The 25354-nt window shown below is 42.3% G+C and overlaps 1 protein-coding gene across 1 annotated transcript in view; it reads right to left on the minus strand.

The window, feature by feature from the left end:
* MRPS27 (mitochondrial ribosomal protein S27) overlaps nt 1–25354 on the minus strand; it is a 234752-nt gene that overhangs the window by 193706 nt on the left and 15692 nt on the right. Inside the window, exon 3 of the mRNA XM_029574646.1 lies at nt 15266–15336. Coding sequence (XP_029430506.1) covers nt 15266–15336 — 71 coding nt within the window. The remainder of the gene's footprint in view (nt 1–15265; nt 15337–25354) is intronic.

Raw genomic sequence — 25354 nt, forward strand, 5'->3', positions numbered from 1 at the left:
CGGGGGTCGAGCCGTGAGCCCCCAATGAAGAACCATGGTCACTGGGGCATGATCAGATAACGCGATAGTCCCTATATTAGCCTCCTGTATTTTAACAAAGCACTGATCTGAGACAAGCAAATAATCCAACCTGGAATATACATTGTGCGGGTGAGAAAAGTGAGTGAAATCACGCTCTTGCGGGTGCAATATACGCCAGATGTCCAACAATTGGAGCTCGTGACAAAGCAAATTTACCCCCTCCTTACCCTCCCCTCGGGAAGTGAGCTTGGAGGGTGCATGATCGAGCTGGCGGTTTGCCACGATGTTAAAATCCCCGCCCACTACGAGACTGTAGTCCGAAAACTTGGTCAAGAGGGTGGTTAGTGATACAAAAAACCCCCGGGAGTATACGTTAGGGGCGTAAACAGCACAAAAAACAATACGTTGTTGGTACAAAGTGCCCGCCACTAGAACATATCGGCCCTCCGCATCCTGGCAGATACGCTCCAGCTGAAACGGCAAATTTTTGTGAATAAGAATGGCAACTCCCCTTTGGCGCCTATTATAGGACGAATAATACGCTTGACCCACCCAATCTCTTTTTAATTTTGCGTGTTCCGCGTCCTCCAAATGAGTCTCCTGTAAGAGCGCTACCTGCGTTTTCATACGTTTGAATAAGGCAAATAATTTGGTCCGCTTGATTGGGGAGTGGATACCATCCACATTCATAGTAACAATTTTGACAGGCTCCATTACGTGATATCAGTAATATAATCCGTGTGATAAAGGTGAGGGGGGAGCCGAAGCCGCCCCCGCCCCAGGTGTTGGACTCCCTCCCGGCCTCCCAGCCTAGGCCTTGAGGGGAAGTTGCGATCCATACTCGTGTCAGCAATAGAATGCGTGTAAACCAAAATCCCTGAGTCCCCTTCTCTTCCCACCCCAGTCCCTTAACATTCATACTCACATACATACACCACATCCACACCAACAAGATAAGTTTCCCCCTTCGTTCCCTAGGGCTCCAACTGTTGAGCGCTATAGAAACCCCCCTATTCTCTCCTACTCCCAGCTCCCGCCCCGCTCCCTCTCTGACGCTACCTCTACCCATAAGCATTAAAGTCCCCAAAAGAACCTAGTGCCCCCACCCTCAACAGCAGGTACATGTGGGATGTCCATCAGGTAGAAGCTAAACAAGTGCCGCAGAGATGATCCGGAAATATTGAGCCCCGAAGCACTGGAACACCTGGCCTGGGTCCACCAGGGAAACAACTCAGTGGGGTGAGAGCCCCTCCCCCACAGCAATCCCACAGCTCTCGGGACAGGAGGCACCAGGCTTCATCACTAAGACCCCACGATCGGAACCACGGGTCCATAACTGGTGAGAATCCAACAAAAAAGTTCCAAGAGAAGAAAAACTGGAAAAACTAAGGTCGTTGTAAAAAAAGACCAGATAAAAGGCCATTCCAAGTGTGATGCAGACCTCCAAGCTAGGCTCCTCACTCTCCAGCCGCAGAGGGGAGGCTCGCCACAAATCCTGCAGCCTCCTCCTTAGAGTTGAAATAAAGGGTTTTATTTTCATGCTGGACCCGCAGCTTAGCCGGGTAGAGCAGGGCAAAGCAAATCCCACGCTGATAGAGCGCCGTGCAGGCCGGAGCCATCTCCTTCCTCTGCGCTGCCGTGGCGGCTGAAAAGTCATTGAATAACAGCAGTCTGTGGCCCTTGTAGTCCACCTCCTTCTTTTGGCGATAAGACCTTAAAAGGCGGGTCTTATGATCCCAATTAAGGATCCTGGCCATTACTGGTCTCGGGCGCCCCAGGCCATCCCGCATGGGCCCCACGCGGTGTACCCGCTCACATTGGATCCCATTTCCAGGCAGTAGGAGGCCTACCTGCTGTGGGAGCCACTGCTCGACGATTTCTTTTAGGTCCCCTTCCTTCACCTCCTCCGGTAGACCTATTATTTTCAAATTGTTCCGGCGGCCCCTGTCCTCCTGTTCCTCCATCTTAGCCAAGAGCTCTTGCTGTCTGCCTTGCAGACCCTCCAGACGCTGCTCCGTCGTAGCCAACCGGTCCCCCAGGTCTGAGATAAGGCCCTCCGCGGTGTCCAGTCGCTTCGCGTGGCCCTCCACCGCCGATTTTATATCCTCCATCGCCGTCTGTAGTTTGTATAGGCGGCCATCCAGCGCTTCTGTGACTCGCTGCGAAATTTTTTGCAGGGCCTCCTCGGAGACCGTAGCAAGCAGGGGCTCTCCATGTTGGGCTGCCGTGGCCATCTTGGCTACACGCGGTCGGTGTGGTCGGCGCTCAAGCTTGCCCCGGGCGCTCGATTTTCGCATCACCCGCGGGTCCGCCCGGTCTCTCAGCTGTGCGGCAGCACTTCCAGCAGCCGATCTCGGAGTCAGGGTAGCGAAACGGCAAGTTTTTAGAGGTTAATTTTACAGATACAGGGGAGCGGAGCCTCGGAGCTTTCCCCTCTCACTTCCGTCTCCCACACGTCATCGCCGGAAGTCCCCAGATGGTTTTAAATATTAGAAAAATTGAATTCTTACTTCCCTCCCCCAATTTCTGTTCAAGGTTTGATGGTGGTATAAATGTTCCTTTTGCATCATCTATTCATATTTTAGACTTTCATTTTGATTCTAATTTAACATTTATATCACAATTGCACAAATTATTGCAAGCCGGGTTTTATAAACTGTGTCTTTTACGATCAGTGAGATAAGTTTTACCAAAGGATGATTTTAGAACTATAGTCCAAGTGTTTATTTTAACAGGAATTGATTATGGAAATTCACTTTTATTAGGCTTGTGAAAATCTCATTTAAGATCTATTCAATTACTTCAGAATGCCGCTGCTCGGCTGATTGAGCCTATTGAGAGAAAAGAATATATAACACCAATTTTAGCCAAACTGCATTGGCTACCAGTCAAGCAGCATATAAAATTTAAGGTGCTGATTCTTGTTTTTAAAGTGATTAATGGACTTGCTCCTTCTTATTTAGACTTGTCCATTTATTCCCCTTCGTGTTCATTAAGATCTAGTAACGATCGTTTATTGACTGTGGCATTACTGAAAGAAGGTCACTTGCTTTAAACCCGAGCTCAGGCTTTCTCTATTATCAGTCCAATATTATGACATATGACCAATATTAAGTTATTTTGTAATCAATTAAAAGCCTATTTAATTCAGGAAGATTTTAGAATGCCTTAATGTTGAATTTATTCATAGACGGATCTGTTTTAGAATATTTTTATTGGATGATTATTGTAATATATGTTATACTGCTGTTTATTAATTATTTTGGTTGTTTAAACGTTTTTGTTTCAGGTGATTTATATATATCCTTGTAAACTACCTAATACAAACATTTTGCTTTAGGCGGTATATGAAATAGCGTTGCCAGCTTTCAACTGTGAAAATTCTGATCACCTGGACCCTTGGAGTCTGTTTTTTGCCTATGTCCTTCCACACGACTGTTTATTCTACACATGCAACCAAACACCAATTCCACCCCCTCCCCATCTTGTCTTTTTTACTTGCTATCACAATTATTCACCCAACACTGCTATCCCAGGGCTGCTGCAAGGGTATTAGGTTCACTAGGCCAAGCTTACAGCCTTGCGTGACCCCTGCCCACATACAGTTAATGGATTCAAAACACAGCTTTCTGAGGTAAAAATATCACACTATGTATATTATGAGGGCCAAATTCAGCTGGATATACTTATCTGGTTAATTTGTGCTGTCGCTGAATAAACCCAGTTATCTTAAAATTAGCTGGATAAGTATTCCCGGCTAAATTTAAGACAGCTCTATGGCTTGACCAGAGTCAGCCAGACAAAATCGGCTAACAATAAATATCAAGTTAGCCGGTTAACTTATCCAGCTAACTTGCCTTCTCCCTGATCTACCCATTCCCCACCCCCGACTTAGCGGGCTAAAAACTTAACTGGTTAAATCACTTACCCGGGGTAAGTGCCATTTTATATATTGGCCTCTCCATTTACACATACTGCAGTGGTACAAATTAGAAAACCTTGCAAAAAAGAGACTTGGAATCCATATTGCATTAATCCATCTATTATAGCATGTGTTGGGTGTGGGCTTGCCACTCAGAAAACCATGACTGATCTTAATTATAATATAGTGAAACCTCCTAAATCAAAACAGCACCAACTGCTAGCACTCAAACAATAAAAGACCTACCTAAGAAAAGGCAACTCTGCAAATTTTACTCCAGATCCTAAACATCAATACACCACCTATTAGAAAAGCAAAATAAAGACAGGCTACTGTAGATCCCCACACAGAAACTATATGCTAGTAAAATACCTCACGTCAGTCACACATGCAGAACACAGACAGAAAAAAGTGATCATAAAGTATAAATAGAAACGTGCAGCTTGAAATTGCAACAAGTCAGATGGAAGATGAGAGATTTACATCAAACCTCTCTCCAAGTCTCCCTTTTAGTGATGCAGGCCTGGTTAAAACATCCTCCATCCCCCGTCCCCACCAGTCTCTCGCTATCCTGCAGTCCATCTCCACCAATTTCTTTCCCTTTGTCTCTCCTCACTAGTCCATCTCCACCAATCTCCATAATTTGTGAGAAGAAACAGGTTAGAAGCACCTGACCACCAACTCTGCCAGAGGTGAGAGAAAGATTAGCCTAGAAATAAGGCAGGCAAGAGCATGAACAGCAGTCTTCCAGCTGAGAAGAAAAGTATGCAAGAGGTAGAGGTGGAGAGCAGGAAAGAGTGTCATATGGACTTGTGAGGTGGGGACAGGGGGAGTGCCATGGGGGATTGTGGGGTGGGTGAGAAGTGTGTTGTGGCACCCCATGGGGTGGGCAGGTAGCATGGAGATTCACAGGGTAGAAGAAGTGAGGGTGGCAGAGAGACTGGTCGGTCAAGCTGGGTGAAGAAAGACCCACTGGTGGGTCAGACTGGGAGGGGAGAGACATACACACACACACTGATGGGTATGGTTGAGTGGAAAAAGACACTAATGGGTCAGACTGGAGAGAATGATAGATCAAGCTGGTGAAGAAAGATCCTGGTGTGTCAGGCTAGTAGGGGAAGAGAAACTCTGCTTGGAAAAGGTGGGAGGAAAGACTTGTGGGGACAAGCTATGGGGAGAGAAAGGGACTGGTGAGTACAGACTAGGGAAGAGAAGAGATTGTGGGGAAATGCTAGGGCAGAAGACAAACTGGAGGAGACAGACTTGGGGAAAAGAGACTGATGGGGGTGGGCTGAGATGGAGAAAGACTGAGGGAAGAGAAATACTAGCGAGCCAGACTTGGGGGAGAGAGAAACAGACACTAGTTGGAACAGAAATGCACTAGTGGGGACAAGCTAATAGGATAGAAAGGGACTGGTGGGTACTGAAGGGAAAAACATTGGTCAGGAAAGGCTGGAGGCAGATGAGACAGACTGGGGGAAAAAGACTGGAGGGAGCGGAATGAGATGAAGAAAGACTAGGGGAAGAGAAAAGCTGGTAGGTCAGATTGGAGAGACACTTGTGGGTCAGCATGGGAGGATACAGACACTGGTGGGTTAGGCTGAAAAGACAGAGTCCATGGGGGTGCAAGCTAAGAAAGAGAGAAAGGGACATGAGGGCATAATGGGGAAGAGAGAGGGATTGGTGCCAATACTGATGGGGAGAGACACATTGAAGCAGAAAGGCTGGGGGCAGAAGGGAGAGGTGTGGGGACAGGCAAGAGAATGGGGATATAGAGGGAGACTAGTGGGGACAGGCTGAGGCAGAGTGTGTCCGTGATGAAGTGGGGGTCCATGAACATTTTGATAGTTGATAAGGGGTCCACACAGCCAAAAAGGTTGGGAACCCTTGGCAGAAAGGATTACAGTAGTCTATCTTACTTAATTGCAATGCATGAACAATCAGTTACAAATCAAATTTTACAAGAGTACAGTTCCCGAAGTATTTTAAGAGTACTCCTCATGGTGCAATCAGGATCTAAGAAAAATGAAACAAGAAATTCATCTTTTTTAAAAGCCTTTGGCTCAAGTCTAAACTAGAAGTAGATAAGGTTTATTATATAACATAACATGACATATCAAAGACTACAAAATGGCTACAGCATACTTTCTATCATTGAAAAACAAAAATTGCTCATCAATGCCACTTTGTTCAATGCTTCTTCTCAAACATGCTCTGATTAAGTCACTATTTCAAAAAAGCCATCTTTAGATGCTAATAGGGTTCACAATTACAAGCCAGTGGTTAACCTTCTGCACTTTGCAAAAATGATAGAGAGGTTTTTTTTAAACCAACTAAATTTATTTCTGATCACATATAACTGCTTGGATCAATGCCAATTTGGTTCTTGAATGGATTTTAGCATAGAAACATCTCTGGTAGTCTTGGTGAATGATTTAAGAGTCTGTCTGGATGCATGTAGATCCTCTGTGTCGATTCTATTTGACCTGACAGCAGACTGACAACATTGACCATGCAAACCTATTATCCAGGCTCATGGAGACATCAGTGTCAGAGGGAAGATGATTCAGTGGTTCTGGTTGATAGAGCACAGTCAGTAGTGTGTGGAAAGAAAAGCTGTCCTCTTCTAGCCATCTGAAGTGTGAGGTCAAGTGGTAATATTAAACCCTCACACTATTTAACATTTACATGCTGTTCTGATCATAAGATCATTAGATTTAAGCCTCAATGATATGTTGATGATCTTCAAATGTACTATCTTTCAGATACTCAGCTCAGCTAAGACCATTAGTAACTATCTAGGGGCCATCTAATGGAATAAGGTTAAGAAAGCTGTCACTAAATGCCTCAAAAACCAAGATTCTCTAGGTAAGATAGATATAGAATCAAGTGCACTAGAGATCAGCCTTGAAAGGCTTAATATCCCTCTGTGATACCCTTGGAGCGGTCTAGGACTGTGGTAGGCTGGAGAACAGACCAGGCTGGAATCTGATCTGCTTTTCAACAGTTTATTTACAGAATTGAATAACAGAACAGAAGAAAATGGCTGCTTACCTCAGCAGACTGACAAGCAAAAGAAAACGTCCAAAACAGACACAGCATTTGATTATAGCTTCCTTCATCTTCCAGGGGCCTCTATCTCTCTCTCAGGGCCTCACCTTTTTATCCCTTGGCTCAGGGAAACGCCCCCAACTGAGGATCCCCTTCCTGTCTGTCTTAAGGTGGACCGGGCCAGTTAGCTGGAGCCGGTCCTTTAAGGTAGTCTGAGGCTGTCATGTACTCTATCACACCCTCTTAAAATCAAAGTCAAGAGTGTGGGTGTAATCTTTGACCCTCATCTAGACTTAGATATCCTTATGTTGCAGATCTGTAGAAAAGCCTGGTATAAACAAAGACTAATTCCAATTTTAACAAATGTTCAGTTTAGAACAATTGCATAATCAGCTATTTTATCCATAACTTTACCTATATATTATTGTAACCCTGTATTCACTGATCTCTCTCTCAAATCCATCTTAGTCTCAAATGGCACAAAACAAGGTTGCAACTGGTGCCGATCCTCTTCTCTACTGTCTTTTCCTTGATGTTGCTGGATTCCTTCCAGGACATGGATTGGAGTGTTTACATCAGTTACGATCAAGAAGAAGATTATTCAACTTGATTCATCTTCAGGCTTGCTCCAAAGTGGTGGAATAATTGGTCACAGACTTGTTTGTGGATGACTGTATACTAATAGCCCACTCACTGGCCAGGTTTGCCCAGGCAGCAAAATGCTTTGAGCTCACTATCAGGCTAGGAAAAAGAGGTCATTTACCAGACAGCTCCCTAAGTCAAGCCTACAATTTTCATCAACCAAACACAAATGACAAATTCTGCTATCTCTGAAGCATACTTTCTAACACCACAAACATTGACAATTAGATTATACAATGTATTGCCAAGGCAAGTTCTTCCTTTGGCAGACTCCATCATTGTCTATGGCATGAAAGAGGGGTAAGACTACTCTCTAAGATCAAAGTGTACCAGCCAGAAGTAGCATCCACACTGTTGTACATATGTGAATTCTGGATGTTATAACGAAGACACAGGCAACTAAAGCAATTCCAACAGTGTTCCCTGAGGAGTGTCTGCAATATGAGGTAATCTCCAACAGAGAAGTCCTTGAAAGGTGCCAAATTCCAAGTGTGGAGGGAATAGTGGTAAAATTTCAGATTTGGAGGGCAGGCCATATTATAAAGATGGTGGACACCAGAATTCTCAAACATATGCCCTATGGACTAACTGAAAAGTGGATACAGATCAAAGGAAGACCACACCTCAGATTCAAGAACACCCTCAAATACAACTTTAAAATCTGTAAGGTAGACTTCAACAGTTGGGAGGACATGGCAAGGGTCAGATGGAAGCAGCTCGGTCACTTGGTAGGCCATAACTTGGAAACTAACGGCCGAATTTATAAAACCTGGTGCACATCAATACCAGAAGATGTGCATGTGCCAAGCGCATTTTCAGAGCAGCCCAGCTACACACCTATCTCCGGTACGTGTGAAAGAGCTGGGTTACTGAAAAGGGGTGGGCCGTGGGTGAGGTCTTGGCAGGGCGGGGGCCAGCCAAGACAGCACCATTAGGCGCTGTCTCAGTGAAGCGCGCGCGGAACTTACTTCTGCTCGAGAAAGCATGTAAATTCTGCATAAAAAAGATTATTTGGGGGGGTGTAGGGGTCGTGGCAGAGAGAGGAAAAGGGAGCAAGGGTAGCTAGAGGGTTAGGGAAGTTCCCTCCCTGTCTTCTCCTTTATTGGAGTGACTGGGAGGGAACTGGGGAAAGGCCTAGTTGCGTCAGCGCCCATTTATTACAAAATTCCCCCCTTGTGCGCGCGCTGATATAAAATTGGGCATGCGTGTGCGTAGCCGATTTTATAACATGTGCGCAGCGACTCAAGCATGTTATAAAACAGGCACATCCATCAGACACATGGACGCCCATGCGCCGTTTTTAAAATTTACCTTTAAGTGCACACAAACACAAAAGGAAAGTATGAGAGGAAAAAAGTAAAAGTCTGCAACTTCATCAACAGCAAGTTTCAACTGCATCACCTGTGGTCTCATTTGAGGATCTTATATTACATCAATGAATATAAATGTAGTTAAAAAAAAAAGTTGCTGAAAACTCATATGTCCTCATCGATGGGAGACTCCATTAAATCATACCCTCTGAAATATTTTAAAGGGCATCAAATGCTCTGGAATGCGGCAGCAAGAATGATCTCAAGTTGTTGTTTTACAGATCATTTTGGATTATTTACCATTGTTGCTCTATCGGGAATCTAATTATTTAAAATTTAGAAAATATGTAAAAACTTGGCTTTCCCAACAGGTGTTCAAGTAAGATTTTAGTCTAGTTTACTACAGAATTTCTGGATTTATTTGTAACAAGGATAGCAATCTTTTAGGAATTTATTTTATAATGATGATGGTTATCGATGGTATTTATATTGTTTTTTTATTATACACTTCTTTGGTTTCTTCAATAGAAAACAAATGAACTAATCATACCAGCCCTATTTCAGCCGATATTCACTGGCTTTCGATGCCTTTTTGTTCACAATTTAAAATGATCACTCTTACTATTAAGGTATTACATGGACAAGGCCTGAAATATTTGTTCAGGAAGTTAAAAGATATGTATCTGCAAGACAATTACTTTCAGAAAATGATTTACTGTTTTATTTCATCTTTAAAAGAATAAAGAATATAGACTGAATAAAATCAGAGCATGAAAAACTTGGGAAGCTCAAACTTAGGTCACTGGCTACCCATCTAATGTAACTAGCAGACTACTGAGCAATTTTTGCCTACTGCTGATCATGGGTATCTTAACATTTAACTATGTGTTTTGAGTAGATTTATTTTATGAATACATTTTTGGTATATGCTGTTTAATAGTTTATATTTGCTCACTTATATTTGTTAATCTGATTATATTATATATTTGTATTATTGCACATTTTATTTATTTATTTATTTGACATTTTTTATATACCGATAACCGTGAGCACATCGTACCGGTTTACAAAGAACAGGCAGCGTGCCAGGAACAGGGCAAAGCTGTTACATAGAATGCATAAGTGTAATATATGAATGTGATTAACTAAACACTCAGTATTCTGCATAAGCTAGGTACTTTGTTTTTAACATACTGTACATAGTTCTGAGCTCTCTAGATGGAGCAATTAAAAATCCTAAATAAATACACAAAAAGTGATACCAATCACTGATGAACATCCAAAGAGGCTTCTCTCTCAGAAGTCTTTTGAGTGTGGCTCTGCATGCTTAGTGCCAACATCAAACCTCAATGCGCAAAGCTTGATGATGAATCTCGATCACCTGGCAGCCTAGGGGAAACAGTACTCAGTTGACAATCTGAGTGGAATTGAACCAGTTGATGCCTGATACCCAAAGCACTTCAAGTGCTGATCAACTGCATCTGCCACTTGCTACCATAGTTCCTCCTCAAAGTTTGCTCATCTGAAGATCTCATGAGAGTCAGCAAGAGGAAAGTCTTCTTTCAGGTTGTCTCGAAGTATACTGAAAGCTCGAAGCTGAATCTCTGAAGACTGGTACAGTGAGTATACTGTATGGGAGAAAAAGTGGAAGAATACATTTCAGTAGTGTCCTGCTCTGAGTTGTCTGTGTAGAAGAAGACCAATACTGATGAAAATTCACCTTCAATTGGCCCTTGGAGCTGTTTCTCCTCAGATGTGTGTGAATGCTCAGAGCCCATTGCTTAGTGCAAGCTGGAAGCATGAGACCCATCTCATTCTCTGGGCTTAGAGGGTAAATGCATTCCTTAGCAGCTCTGAGTCTCCAGCGATTGGCGCTGCTCTATGATCCTTATGCTTCTTTGATACCAACTCAGTGGTGATGGACTTCTTGAGTACTTTCACATGAGACTGTATTTCTACAAGAACTTGTTGGCCTTTAGCAACATCCTAGAACAGATGCTGCAGAGGGACACATCACAATCCTGATCTAGGCACATATAGCAGGTCTTATGACGCATTGTGATGGACATCTTCTGACCATAGTCCAGGCACTTATTGAAGCTACTGATCTTCTATGCTCTTTTCAGAAAAAGAGGATGCTCAATCAAAGGAAGAAGAAATATATTTGAGAAGAAAAAGTGACAGCAACCAGAAGGCATGTCAGAAGAAGATGCAAGAGCAGCCTTCCAACAGGGGCAATTTAAAATAAAATAAAACCTTAAGACGTCAAAAAAAACCCCTTTGTATTAAAAGGGAAGAAAAATCGACACTAAGACATGCCCTGCCTAAGAGGAGAGATGAAAAATCCCCTGAAAATATTAAGACAGGGCAGTACAAAAAAATAAAACCCTGAGGCCTGCCAAAGAAAAGTGGTAAATGCTCAGCAGGGTCTAAAGCATTTGCTAGAAAGTTCTGAAAAAGCATGTCGTGTTGGCAAATGACTTCATCCATCTATGAGTAGGTGAACTGCTGGTCTTTAAAGAAAAGAAAAATGACCATATTGTGCCATTTTTCTAAGACATACCTATTCCCTACCAAATGTGGTTTTTTGCATTTGTGAGCTTTTGCTGACTGAATTTAATATGTTAATAATGTCTGCAAGCCAACACAAGAGACGCCTGAAGGTATGAATTATATGCTTACTATTCTCCAAACCATATTAAGGCATGAACTGTTCACCAATTCACTGGGGCACACAGATGTCCATCTTTATTGATGAGATCATTTGTGCATGCGCCGGTTGTACTGGAATGAATACAGACAGAGCTTATGCATCCCTGTGGTTCATTTCCTAGTTCTCTGACTTACAAACCAGACAGCAATTTGGATGGACCCTGAATCAAATACTGAGAATGGTCTAACTTCAGCAGTTCTGCTGCCAAATGAAATAATGTGAACTCAGCAACACTGACTGCCCTTTCCCTGGATTCCAAAATGGAGCAGGAACAGTTGCTTAGTCCTCTGAATTGTCCTAAAGCTTTGACTCTACTATTATAGTGGAAGCAGAAGGAACATTACTTATTATTTTTATATTTATGTATTTAGCCATTTTATATAACATCTTATTAGTCTAATATGAATACTTTTAAATCAACCACAAATAAATGCAGATAAGCCCCAGAAGTCATAAAAATGAAAGGAAAAATAGGCTTTCCAGGAAATACTGAGCTCTATTCAACATCTGGACTATTTTCTCAAACTCAACAAGGACCTTGTTGGGTCTCTGGAAATCCTCTTGAAACCAAATCTTTGTAAAGAACTGTTAAAAAATAAAAAATCTCTTCTGCAATGCTGGACATTATGGAAATTTCCTTTAAAGAGCTGCTCAAGAACAAGTTGTCACTATACAAGCAGAGAACAATATATTCTCTGGAAATGTTTTAAACTCTCTCTCCACAAAACGAAGAAATAAACAACATACTGCTAAGTTTCATTTATTGTATCCGGTATCAAAATTACCTAAACTCAATCAATTTAGGACACTTAATGATAAATAAACATACCACGGTTTTGATTCAATTTCAGTTTCTTTACAAAGGGAGTCAACTGATGTGTCAGCCGAATGGCTTTCCAACCATGTCACATTAATACTAGAGAGGGTTATGTGCTGTGCTACTGCTCTGCTTCTTCCACCCTCTCATTTGGACCTGGGAATTAGTCTGTCTTTCTTTTCGCCTTTGCTATGAGTTAAGTGAAGCAGTTCTAGCACACCACTGGTCACTGTTGGACTCACAAAGCAAACACTAAAAGAAGCTGAAAGGTATCTGAAATTAATAACACATTAAATAACAGCAGATAATGACCCAAATGGTCCAGCAAGTCTGCCCTGCAAAGGGCTCAGGTAGTAACTTCTGGTATGTGCCGGTTACCCGCATGCCTTCTATCAAGAGTATTATCTGCTCCTCCGTGCGGATTATGCCCATGCAGAAATATTACATCTACAGTTTACAATTACCCCATTTCTTCATTTCCATCTGCCCTCAGAGCTGAAAAGTGGAATATAAATCATATAAATAACAATATAAATGGACGTGCCATCGCCTCTTTTTAAGACAGCCCAGAGTGTTTCTTCCTTTCTCCATGCACCCTGCATTTCAGTTGCTCAGATACTGTTTTTGACATAAAGAGCTACTCCTTCCCCATTTGTCTCCTCCATCCTTTCTCAACAAGTAATAGCCCGGTATGGCCATATAGCCATTCATGAGAGTCTGTGACCCATGTCTCTGTAATAGCAACAATATCTAAGTTCCCATTTACCTTTAGGGCCTATAGACCTGAAATTTTATTGCCCAGATAATGAGCATTTGTTCTCATAGCTTTCCAGCTTTTCTCATTTGGATTGCTGCTCTTCCTGGTCATCCTTTCTACCCTTGTGTTTAAAAGTGGATATTGAGCTGATGTTTGTTAATTTCTCCACTCACTTCCTGTATTTCTTGGGGGCGACATTCCAACTTTCTTCTGCCATCCCATCCTCTAGTTTAAATGCCTTATGATCTGAATGTATCACTTAGGATTATTTTTCCTGCCACAGACAGATGTAGGCCAACTTTACCATATAGCATTTTACTGCGCCATACACAGCCCCAGCCCTCCATATATCTAAAAGCTTCTTCTTTACTCCGGGTTTTCAGCCTTGTACTGAAGCTATTTATGCTGCTTAGCTTTTCATTCCCCTTTCCATGAACAAGTAAGACTTCTGAAAAGGCAACAGCCTTCACCAGGTGCCCCATCTGCTTCCTCAGAATCCGGAAATCTCTCTTTACTGCTTGGATGCAGTTTCTAGCAAATGTCATGGTCCCCAGATGGATGATAACATTGATTTTAGAGTCCTTACTTTCTTTTTAATTGACTATCTAGTTTGCATTACTATCAGCTGAGGATCCTGTAAGGCATGTCACCATTATGCCTCCCTCAAAATGAGTTCCCAATTTAATGCCTCTGGTGACCTAGTCTCCCAGCACAAAGAGCTTTCGGTTATGACATTTGGCAGTGTTATAAGGTTTCTGTGAGCATTGGGTGCCTTCTTTCCTTTCAAATAAGACTTCAGTTTCCACTGAAAGAACATCTTCATTTTCCAACTAACAATATGACAGAAGGAAGAAACAAGGCACCACAACAAATATGTACAACTTATGGATATATACAAGAAAGGGAATATGAGGCCAGCGTCACAGGACAAGCATGCATAGATTTACCTGCATGTCAGGTAGGCAATTTTGTAAAAGGCCATTTCTACACCTAACACAGCATTTCACCTGTGGAAACGCCTTTGAAAATTATCCTCTCTAAGAAGTTTTAAACTAACTGGGGACAATTCGGTTGGCATAAACCTTTACTTCTAGATTCCCTAGCCCTTCAGTCTGGAGCTGGCTACCAGAAAAAAGGATTTGTCTCTAAATAATGATGCTGCTTTGATTTCATTTCTGAAATGCAGACTACTTCAATTAATAAACTGTTTGAGGCAATCCTTTCAAAAGTAATCTGTGCTAGGTTGACTAATTTAATTATAGTAGCTGAAGTCAATCTTAGATGTTAGAACTTTAAACTAACAGAGACACTTTAACTGACATAAATCTTTGTAGTTCCTGGCGCTGGCTACCTGCTTTTCAAATAAGAAAATGATTTTTCTCACATTTCTTGAGAGAGAGACAGTCTGCAAATTTTGCATCATCTTCCAACATGGTATGTAAATATTGAATTGTAGAGATTTATTAAGAAACCATGTGAGACTGAGTCCTAGATTTCAGGAAATTTCTCTTCCGTTCACAGCACATGGGGGCCTTCATCTTCCCTGCAAACGGCGCGCCAGGACCTTCCTCTTCGCCGAGAGCGGAGTGTGTCCCACAGCACATGGGGGCATAAAAATGGTGTGCTGGGGCCTTCATCTTCGCACGCTATGTTTGCAGCATGCTGGGGTCTCCTTTGCCATTTTCTGCGCAAAATTTGGCAATTCTGCACAATTTCTGTGCTCCACAGCAGCGCAGAATTCCCCCAGGACTAATTACTATGTTAAGAAGCTGCGGCCTTTTTGACATCCCAGTCAGTTGTTGGCTGTATTATTCAGGGTTGGGTCTATTTTTGGAAAAGGAGCTGAGGGAGTGGGCCAATGAGTCCTGGCTGCCCATATTATTAGGCCAAGGGAAGTGTTGTCTCACAAATTTGCTACTTTTTTTCAAAGGTGAGATTAAACATGTGGATAAAGGTGAGCCAGATGATTTACTGTATCTGGAATTTTAGAAATTGTTTGACAAAGTATCTATTCAAAGTTCATATTCCTTACCTGTGCAATTGTCAAAGAACTAACAGGAAGCTTTCTTTCATATGTTCTGTCCATCAGAGCCGCTAATTCAGCTGTAAAGACAATCAAAATGCATCCATATTATGACACAGTTCACATAAAGTAACTAAACATTAACTGAAATGCATACTCTGACTCCAAAAATTGATATTATTACCACAGGCTTACTTATGCTACTCCATACTTCTACTCACCACTGTATGATTCCTCCTTATGGACACTATTTTGTGTGGACAAAGTGCCCATACTTGTTTGTGCCTGTAACGTCTGTGGATGGCAGAACTGGTGCAAAAACATGCGTGCATTTCAAAATTCAAAATATATGTATGCTGTTTATTGCCCTGACTTAAAACACCCCTGCAAATACTTCCTTTTAATCCAGCTAAAAGTAAGCGCACTGTGAAAGTCCGGGTGTTTTTACCAATCTTTTCTAACACAAGAATCTAGCCAGGCAACGCCATAGTTACCCATTAAATGCCTTTGAAAATTGTTCTCTGTATTTTTTACCCATGCTTGATCCAGAATGGAGTGGCAGCTTAGTGGTTAGAGTGCTAGAGTACGGCTCAGTAGACGTCCTGGATTGTGAATTTCAAATTCTCCTCTGTCACTTCCACTCTCTGTGACTGTGAGAAAATCATTTTCCTTCCCTGTGTTTCCAGGGCTCCGTTGAAAGCAAGGCTTTCTGATTCAATCCAGCTTTCACAGCCAACAAACTAAGTAGAATAATTCACTTGGGACTTTAGTTTTTAATTCAGATTGAAAAATACCAAATAGTTCTTGTGAATGAAAAAAAAAAATAGATCTGCAATCCAAAAATACTCAGATTGTGCCACAGATTCTGGATCACAATCCAGAAATTAATCCATCTTTCACGAATTTGATCTAAGAAAGCTCAAGGAATGATTACAAATTCAGCATGTTAAAATAAATGCAAAAAAGTCATGGACTTTAGGCACAGTGCTTAATTGATTGGGTAGGGGGGGTAGGGAGAGGTACCGATTTGAACAAACAGGACAGTAACCTCAGGATGATCGAATCTGATCACCTCAAGGCAGCAAAAGAATATGACAAGCTGAGAGCCAAAAGAATGTTAGGGTGTATAGGGGGAGCTTTTACCGGTAGGGGATAAACATGCCTCTTTCCTTTTCGTGCCACTAGACCATTCCAGCCAGGGTTTTGCAACCCCTAGCAGCAGATGGAGTGAGAGAACATCTAGATTTCTGAGCTCCTCCTACCATGTTTCCCCGAAAACAAGACAGGGTCTTATACTAATTTTTGCTCTAAAAGATGCATTAGGGCTTATTTTCAGGGGATGTCTTATTTTCCCATGAACAACAATCTACATTTATTCTTGAACAAAAAAAAATCAACATTTATTCAAATATAGTCACATTCTGGAACATCATCATAACTCTCCAAACCCTGACCCTTCACCAAGAAAAGCAGACACCCCCAAAAGAATCACACTCAAAAGAGCCCACGAGACCCAAAACAATAAGGATTAGCAAGTGCCGGGCTCTCACACACAGATCGGGTAGTCCTGCTGGCGTCACTCCCGTCACAGGCGTGCTGTCAGGTCCCTTGGCATTCCAGCTGCTCTCTTCCGTGTTCCACTGCAGCCAAGTGTGGCAGTTGGCTCCCCCTGGTGACCGGAAGCAGCCACAACGCTCTATATAATGGGCTCGGGAGTAGAGTGATGCCAGAGGGACTACCTGATCTGTTTGTGAGAGCTCAGCACTTGCTAATCCTTATTGTTTTGGGTCTCGTGGGCTCTTTTGAGTGCGATTCTTTTGGGGGTGTCTGCTTTTCTTGGTGAAGGGTCAGGGTTTGGAGAGTTATGATGATGTTCCAGAATGTGACTATATTTGAATAAATGTTGATTTTTTTTTGTTCAAGAATAAATGTAGATTGTTGTTCATGGAAAAATAAGACATCCCCTGAAAATAAGCCCTAATGCATCTTTTAGAGCAAAAATTAGTATAAGACCCTGTCTTGTTTTTTGACTGCTGCAGCACACTGTACCGACGATTTCAATGTGTCATCCACTATGACGCCTAGATCTCTTTCTTGGGTTGTAGCACCTTCTTGTAACCCTTTTCTTGGAAGTGGTTATGCTCTCCCAGGGCACAGAAAGGTATTTATAGTTGTCTGTAGCTTTCTTCACTATTTCTCTCCCCTCTGGTAACTCCCAAAGTGTGAGACCTTTCTGTGGGGGAGGGGAGAGGGGGAAGAGGATGCTTATGGCCCATGTGGTGCTGTGCCGGTCCCTGTAATGGGTGTAATTCCCACCGTGGTCTGTGATGCTATGGTGGTGCAGGGACAAAAGTCACTGGACACAGAGCTGGGTGTTCACATAATAATTTACTGATTCTGTAAATGTTTAATCAATGTCCAATTACGAATAAATGGAATTACAGCTGATTGTCTTCTTCCGGCTGTGTAAATATCTCTGAATCAGGTCCCTTATAAAAGCCTTATCACTCCTGCTCTGAGTGTGTAAGAAATACAGTACTGGGGAAAATACCTACTCTGCATGCGGGTCCCCTTAGAACACAGAAAACTCCTGAGCCCCCAGTTGGTTTTGTCCTTTTTCTCAGTCTGTGCCTGTGTCCCGGGGTGAAGATCTTATGGAGGGTCTCCAAATACTATTCACCTTCTTCCTTATAGCTGGGACCTCTCTGGAGGAGGGAGTCTGACAGTAAAGTGTACAAATATGCTTTGCAAGCTCAGCTCCTTGACAGAAGGGGTGGACAAAAAAAACTACTACCAACGAAAAAGGTTTTCAATTTCTAAAAGCTCAAAAATTCCTCTCTGAAGGGGATTCATTGCCACTGCAGATCTCTCTCTCTCTCTCCTAGACAGGGTTCTGACTGACTGGCTTCTGGGCCCTTGCCTCCAGATCCGGGGAACTGCCTTCACCAAAATGACTAGGTTTTCCTCTACTGTGAAATTCTAAGAAAAATCAGCAAGACCTTAACAAAAATCTCTTCCTCTACATTGAGACCAACCTCCAGACAGGCAGATAGTACCTAGGAAGGAATGGCCTCTAAAAATATAGAGCAGTGAGGGGAATAGGCCTCACTCTCAAAGAAACACACCAAGAGCTCCTCACTCCTCTAAAAGCTGAACTCAAAAGCCATAGCTATCGCTCTCCTAGGCCCCTTTTATAGTCAAAGGTCCGCCCACTACAGACGGCTTCAGTAGGAGGTGCTGACAAGTGATATCTCTTTCTAGCTAGATGACACTGGTAGGGACCTAGGGCCATTTAGTGGCCAACCAGGGGGTTGTCACATTCTTATAAGGGTTCTCCACTCATGAGTCCAGTCAAAATCAAGAAACACCACTCAGATTCCAAGACTGTTAAAAAAAAACAAAACTTAGGGGTCCATTTTCAGCCACTGTGTCTGCTCAGCTAGTTAGCCGGATAACTTTATCCGGCTAACTAGCAGGATATATTAAAGATAGCCAGATAAGTTTATCTGGCTATCTTTAGGACAGGTCTGCAGTCCAACCACATTTAGCCAGATAACTTATTCGACTCATTCAACTCCTCACCGGAACGCCTCCTGCCCACCCCCGGGTTATCCTGCTAAAAACTTAGCTGGATAAGTCACTTATCAGCTAAGTGGTGCCCGCTGACCGTAGCTGGATATTCAATGGCACCATAGCCAATGCCTCCCCCACCTGCTTGACTGAATGTGCATGGATATCCAGCTAAGATTTTTTTGAATATCGGGCTCTTAGTGTCTTTTACCTGCATTGAAGAACGGCAACACAAAGGCCAAAGATACCGGTACACTAGTGAATAAAGCCCCACATAACAAAAGTCTAAAAAGGTACAAAATATTTTCAGTCTCTCTCAGCATTATCAACCCTCTCTTGGTCCAGTCTGCTCCTTGGGTCAGGGACCCTTCCTCCCCTGAGTCTTTCCCCAGTACCTGTTCAGTAAGGTAGCTGTCCTCTTTTCTCTCACCAATTTCTGGTCCTTAAATGAGCCTCTGTCTAAACTCCTATGTCAGACAGGAATGCCACATGAACTCTTTTGGTCAGTAGTCTCTTTCCTCCAAAAACCCTCCAATGAATACAAAAATCTTTCTAGGCACAAATATCCCCAAAATTCTTCACAGGCATGGATGAGGCATCCTCCTTCACCTCTTCTCCCAAGACTTCTTCTAATCTGCACCCACCACTTTCCCCAGACAGGAAATATTTCTGTTTCTCCTTAATCTCAGAACCTTTCCTGTGAAGAGGTTAGGCCCACTGGTATCACCACTCTGTGGAGAGATGGATATCCAGACTCCAATTCCTAAAATTCTACTCTCTAGACTCCTCCAACCCTTAGGTGGCTAAGACTGAGACACTTACTCCCCTGTATCACACTGGTGCAGGGCTTTAATTCAAAGCCCACACACTGGGCAGTGGCACACCTACTCACACTAACCTCACCATAACAGCGGGGTCTGTTGAGATCACCTTGGTAATTAAAGTTAAAAGCAAAATCTACTAGTAAGGGGCAGATTTGGGGGCCTTTACTAGAAGGACTGGGGCCTTGAGGTGGTAAGATGTGCAGAGGCTGTTGAGGAGAACCAGGAGGAACATTATACTCTGTGCAGGATTATGAGCCAGTGCGCATTCAATTCCCTACTCCAGCGAGTTTCCTGTTTGAAAAGGAAACCTGCTGGAGGAGGGGGCGGGGCTGCCATGTGAACCCTCAGTACGCCCTGGCTCACGCAGGGTATAATGTTCCTCTCGGCTCTCCTCAGCAGCATGGGCAGAGAGATATGAGAGAATGAGCACAGCCAGTGATGGGGCACACGTGGAAGTGTGTGTGTGTGTGGGGGGGGGGGGGGATGTGAGCTGGGATTCTCCAGGGGCACTCACTGCATGCAGATTTCTGATACACTTCATAAATGACTGGGCTGAAATCATTCTTCAGCAGCAGGATACAAAAGGAAGTCACAAGGAGAGAGAAAGCTTTAGGATAGATTTTCTGTCTCCTCTCTCTTTTATCCTGGTCTATTTCTAATCATCTGCTCCGTAGTCTTTTTACAGCCAATCAGTACAAAGCATGTAATAAATCAATGTTTTTGTGTTGAAAATCTCATACCAAATAAACTTAACAGCTGTTCCTTATCCAACAGTAATCTGTCAATTGCTTCCCTGTAGATAAGCGGCATCAGGAGTAAAAGAAATACATTTTCACTGACCTAGCTCATGTTTACATTGACCTCTGACCTCCTTCACAGACAATTACAATGTATCTTTAGAAAGGGTGAACCAAGCAGGCAGCTTATTTAATTTCCATTTTTTTCTGGAAAAGCACACAAAGGCAGCTTAATTTAAAATTTGGGCAGGAAATACTTCTTCCTAGAAAGCAAAGTTAAGTTATATGCTAGAATTTACAATTAAGGTGTTCATTAATATTTGGTATGCTGAATAGAGAAAAATATAAAATTTCTATGCATATTGTCCATTTCATCAGCACCCAACCTCAATAAAATAATTTTTTGGATTTAAAAAAAAAACAGGGCATGAAATTTCAGCAAAACCTGTATTGGATCTCAAGAAAATTCTGTTCACCAACTTGTACTACTGCTGTGCAATGGAGACAGGAATGCTCCCATCCATAGCCCTCTCGTCTCTCCCTACCTTCTCTCAGCAGCACATCCCCCCTCACCAATGTTCATCTTCCTCCTTCCCTCCCTTCATTTGCTTTCTCCACACCTCTCCAACCATGCAGCCTTCTCTCTCTCTCCCTCCCTCCTTCCCTGCTGTGATGCTGCAGATGACATACAGCAAGGAAATTGGGATCAAACAGAATATGGATATGGATGTTCCCTAACCAGCCATCGAGTCTAAGTCACCGATGACAACTTGGTGACCACAGATTTCAAACCTTGAAATATGTTCCCCCACTCAAAGCATTTAGATCTTTCTTAGCACACTGACTTGTAAAAGGCAGGAGCAAGGGGCCCGGTGGCTAAGAGCAATGAGCTGGGAATCAAATTCTGCTTTTCCCAACTGATACGCCTTTGACTTAGGGCATGCCAATTTATCTCCTCGTGCCTCAGGTACCCAGTGAGATTGTAAGCTACTTGGGGCGGGGACTTGAAAACAATCCTGGTTTAGAGTGCTAGCGTAATGCTCAAATAAATAGAAAGATCCCCCATCCTTACAGAAACATAGAAAAGAAAAGCAACTCTGGAATCTACGCCCCCAAAGAGGAAAACCTCTTTTCCAGGAGTACCAGACATTCAGCAGTGTCACATTGCTCCATATTCTTTAACCAGTCATTACTTTTTAAGTCAAATGAATGAAGCAGATAGACCTCTTCAGGTAACTACAGCAGCACAAAAGAGAATTCTCCTTAGGACAAACTGAATAGTGATTTGTTTATTTTAAAAATGTCTATGCCCCATAAATCCAGTATTCCAAGTGGCTTACAAAAGAAACATTCACAGATAAAATGCAAATGAAATCACATACATGATAAGACAACAAAAAGCCACATCTTGCCAGCCAGCTAGCTAGGTTTTCAAACATCAGCTACTTATCAGCATCCTGCCCAACTGAGGGCTAAAAAATCTAGCATTGCTACAATTATGGAACCCAATTAAAAAATGCTTCATTAACTTGGGGCATTTTCCGGGCCTTTTTAAATATCTCCAAAAAAAGAGATTCTTTCCAAAGCGGGTCGGGCAGCCAGTTCCATAATATCAGGCCTGCTACTGTCAACAACCTTTCACGCAACTGCCAGCCTCACTGAACGAATGAACCGTGGGTGCATCACGTGAGCAGCCACCAGTGGACCTTAAGTTTCTTTCTGATCTGTATCTCTTCAACACTGAACTCATGTACTGTGGTGCCTCGCTATGCGGGGCTTTATGAATTAGTGACAAAATTGTAAACCTTATTCTCCATGCCATCGATATCCAGTGAAATGCAAAGAGTACAGAGATAATAAGATCATAATAACGAGATCCTGTAAGGACCTGTGCAGCTGACTCCTGGGTTGTTTGTAAGGCCCTCAAAGCAGAAGGAAAAAGACCTAAATATATTTAATTATAGTAATCCAAGCCAGCTTCGATTGGATCCCGGAGCACAAACAGTTTACATGGAACCCCAGATACTTTCTAACTTGATGGCATTATGAGGATTACAGCAAATATTTTGTTTTCTACCACCACTTTCTGTGTTTCTCATTGAACGCTGCAGATCTTAGTGCAACAGACTTAGCTCATCCAACTGAAATTCTTGTGCAAAGAACTAAAGCAAAACACATTGGATAATAAAAGAAACATATGAGACCGTGGCTTTGAAGTGAAACGTGCAAGCATCCAATCAGCATATAAGTGGGCTGCAGGGGTGGCCAATGCCATTCTTTCAATGCCACAAATTGTAAAAATATGCAGGGCCTTATTCAATACAGATTTTTTTCCATAGGCACAGAATGTGCGAAATGTCTTTGCTGAACAAGTCTGTAATTACTAAAGGTCAACAAAACTGCTATAAATTGAAGTAATCTATAACCTCCTATGCTGTGTGACAGTTTCTTGTTGTGGTCTTGTACATGCTGCATTTTTTTTTTTTTTAACAAATAAACCATTTAAAATGGGGAGGGGGGGGGGAAAGCCATAGTTTCATGCAATTCATCTTATTCAAAAGAACAGAGGAGTTCATTTCTCCATGCATTGGCTGGCCAGATCCTGAAGGGTGACAGCGTTCTGGAAGCTCTCTTTGTTTAGAGCTATTTTCTGCTGTACAGAAATAAAGCAGTAAATAACCATTTTCTTACACTACTGAAAAAGAGAATGTAATTATAAAGATATCGCAAGAAAAAAAAAAAAGCATTGTTTAGCTATATCCAGACAGCTTTGCTTCCAATTATAGTTTTACATCTCAGAGGCAACACTGCCATCTATTGCTCAGATAATATCTAGGCATTTACTTGGATTTCCTTGCTTTTTTTTTTCACACTAAATTTTATGGGAGCCTACTATCGCCAAACCATGCAAAGAGAGTGCTGGATTTGGTTGTTAATGGATTTGTTAATCTTTTAAGAATTTGTTTTTTTCCTTTAAAAATGTACTTTTATTATGCTCCATCACAACCTCAGGAGCTTCGGAAAACTCCTGAAGTTCTGGCTTTTCCTGCAAGTTCCCTGCCTGCACTTCTGCTCACCCCCAGCCACTATAACTATAATGTGTTCCCACGATATCTCCGATGCCACGCTGCCTTGTAGATGTAATCACTTTACTGCTGCTCTCTGTAACTAATGTAACCATGCAACACTAGCTGGCTGTAGTATTTCACCGGTGCCTTTTTTTTTTTTCCTTGTTGCTAGCTCCCCACGATGTCATACTGCACTGTCACTTCTTAACTGCTCTCTACAAGTACTGTAATTATGTAACGGATGCTCCTTTCTCTTCTGCCTTTCCATTGCTTCTGCTTGATGTCGGTCATCCCACCACACACTGTTGCTCTTTGCAGCATTACCACTGTCTTCACTGCTGTAATCACTGTATACTGCCATTGTCACTGCTCTCTGTAATCCACTCTGAGTTTAGGAAGTGTGGAATATAAATCCAATAAATGAATGAAACAAAAACATAAAAAAAAAAACAAATCAATGTTGAGTATTGTTTTAATGTAAAAAAATAAAGAAAGAAAGAAGAGGTCCATGCACCCATAAGAACATGCCATACTGGGTCAGACCAAGGGTCCATCAAGCTCAGCATCCTGTCTCCAACAGTGGCCAATCCAGACCATAAGAACCTGGTAAGTACCCAAAAACTAAGTCTATCCCATGTTTATTTATTTATTTAGATTTATATTCCGCTTTTTCGCACTTTTTTCAGCACTTCAAAGTGGATTACATTCAGGTACTGTAGGTATGTTACCGTTGCTACGGTAGTAATAGCAGTGGCTATTTTCTAAGTCAACTTAATTAATAGCTGTTAATGGACTTCTCCTCCAAGAACTTATCCAATCCTTTTTTAAACCCAGCTACACTAACTGCACTAACCACATCCCCTGACAACAAATTCCAGAGTTTAATTTTGCATTGCGTGAAAAAGAACTTTCTCTGATTAGTTTTAAATGTGCCACATGCTAAAAAGTTGGAATCTGTGCTTTCTGTCACCCTTTTGCCTTTCTTATTCAGACAAAGTATTTGGGGGGGAAGAGGGGAAGCAAGATGAGAAAGAGGAAGCTAATTATGACCTTTTCTTGCAGTTACTTAATGTGAAGTGAAAGCAGGATGCCACGCTTGTAAGCTAAGCCCTCAATAGTGAGAGACAAGTGAGAGCATGCTACCACTCCAAAAAGGAACTGGCATTATACATTTTTCTTAAAACCTAGGGATACTGAATTTTTGAAGAACCTGTATTTCAAAAAATTGATTTTCTCATTAACTCAGCGCTTCCCTAACCTGTCCTGCTGACTCCATAGACAGCTAAGTTTTCAGAATATCCACAAAAAATATGCCTGACATACATCTGCACATACTGGGTCTCTGGTACATGCAAGTTTGCATCATGCATATTCTTGGTGAAAACCCTGATACCACAACTGGTTATGGGGTCATCAGGACATGGTTGTGAAGCACTTTATTAACTGTTACCAGCTGAAACATGCAATAGATTTAAGGTGTTTGGTGATGCATCAATCTGTTTCTTAGTCCCTGCACAGGAATCCCTAGTTAAAACCATAGGATCAGCACAAAATTGGGTAGAAGTAAAAGAAAAAAGGTTATTCACTGCATTTATTTGTTCCAGAGGGAGAGATAATTTGCCTTTAGTAATCCCTGACTCCCCTGGTTCGGGGACCATTTCTCTGACCACTAGGCTACTACTCCACTCCGAAAAGAGAGAATAGTTGTACATTTCCCACGGTACCTCTGCCAAGTCTCTTGAGCCGGAGGCCAGCATACCTGACTCAAGACTGGGCGGGGTCTATTTTCAAAGCTCAGGGTAGGAGTGAGGCAGAGTATAAGAAGCTTCTAGAACAGTAAAGAAAAAAAATCATAGAAACATAGAAATGACGGCAGAAGAAGACCAAATGGCCCATCCA

Source organism: Rhinatrema bivittatum, chromosome 1, assembly GCF_901001135.1.
Source record: "Rhinatrema bivittatum chromosome 1, aRhiBiv1.1, whole genome shotgun sequence".
Lineage (NCBI taxonomy): Eukaryota > Metazoa > Chordata > Amphibia > Gymnophiona > Rhinatrematidae > Rhinatrema > Rhinatrema bivittatum.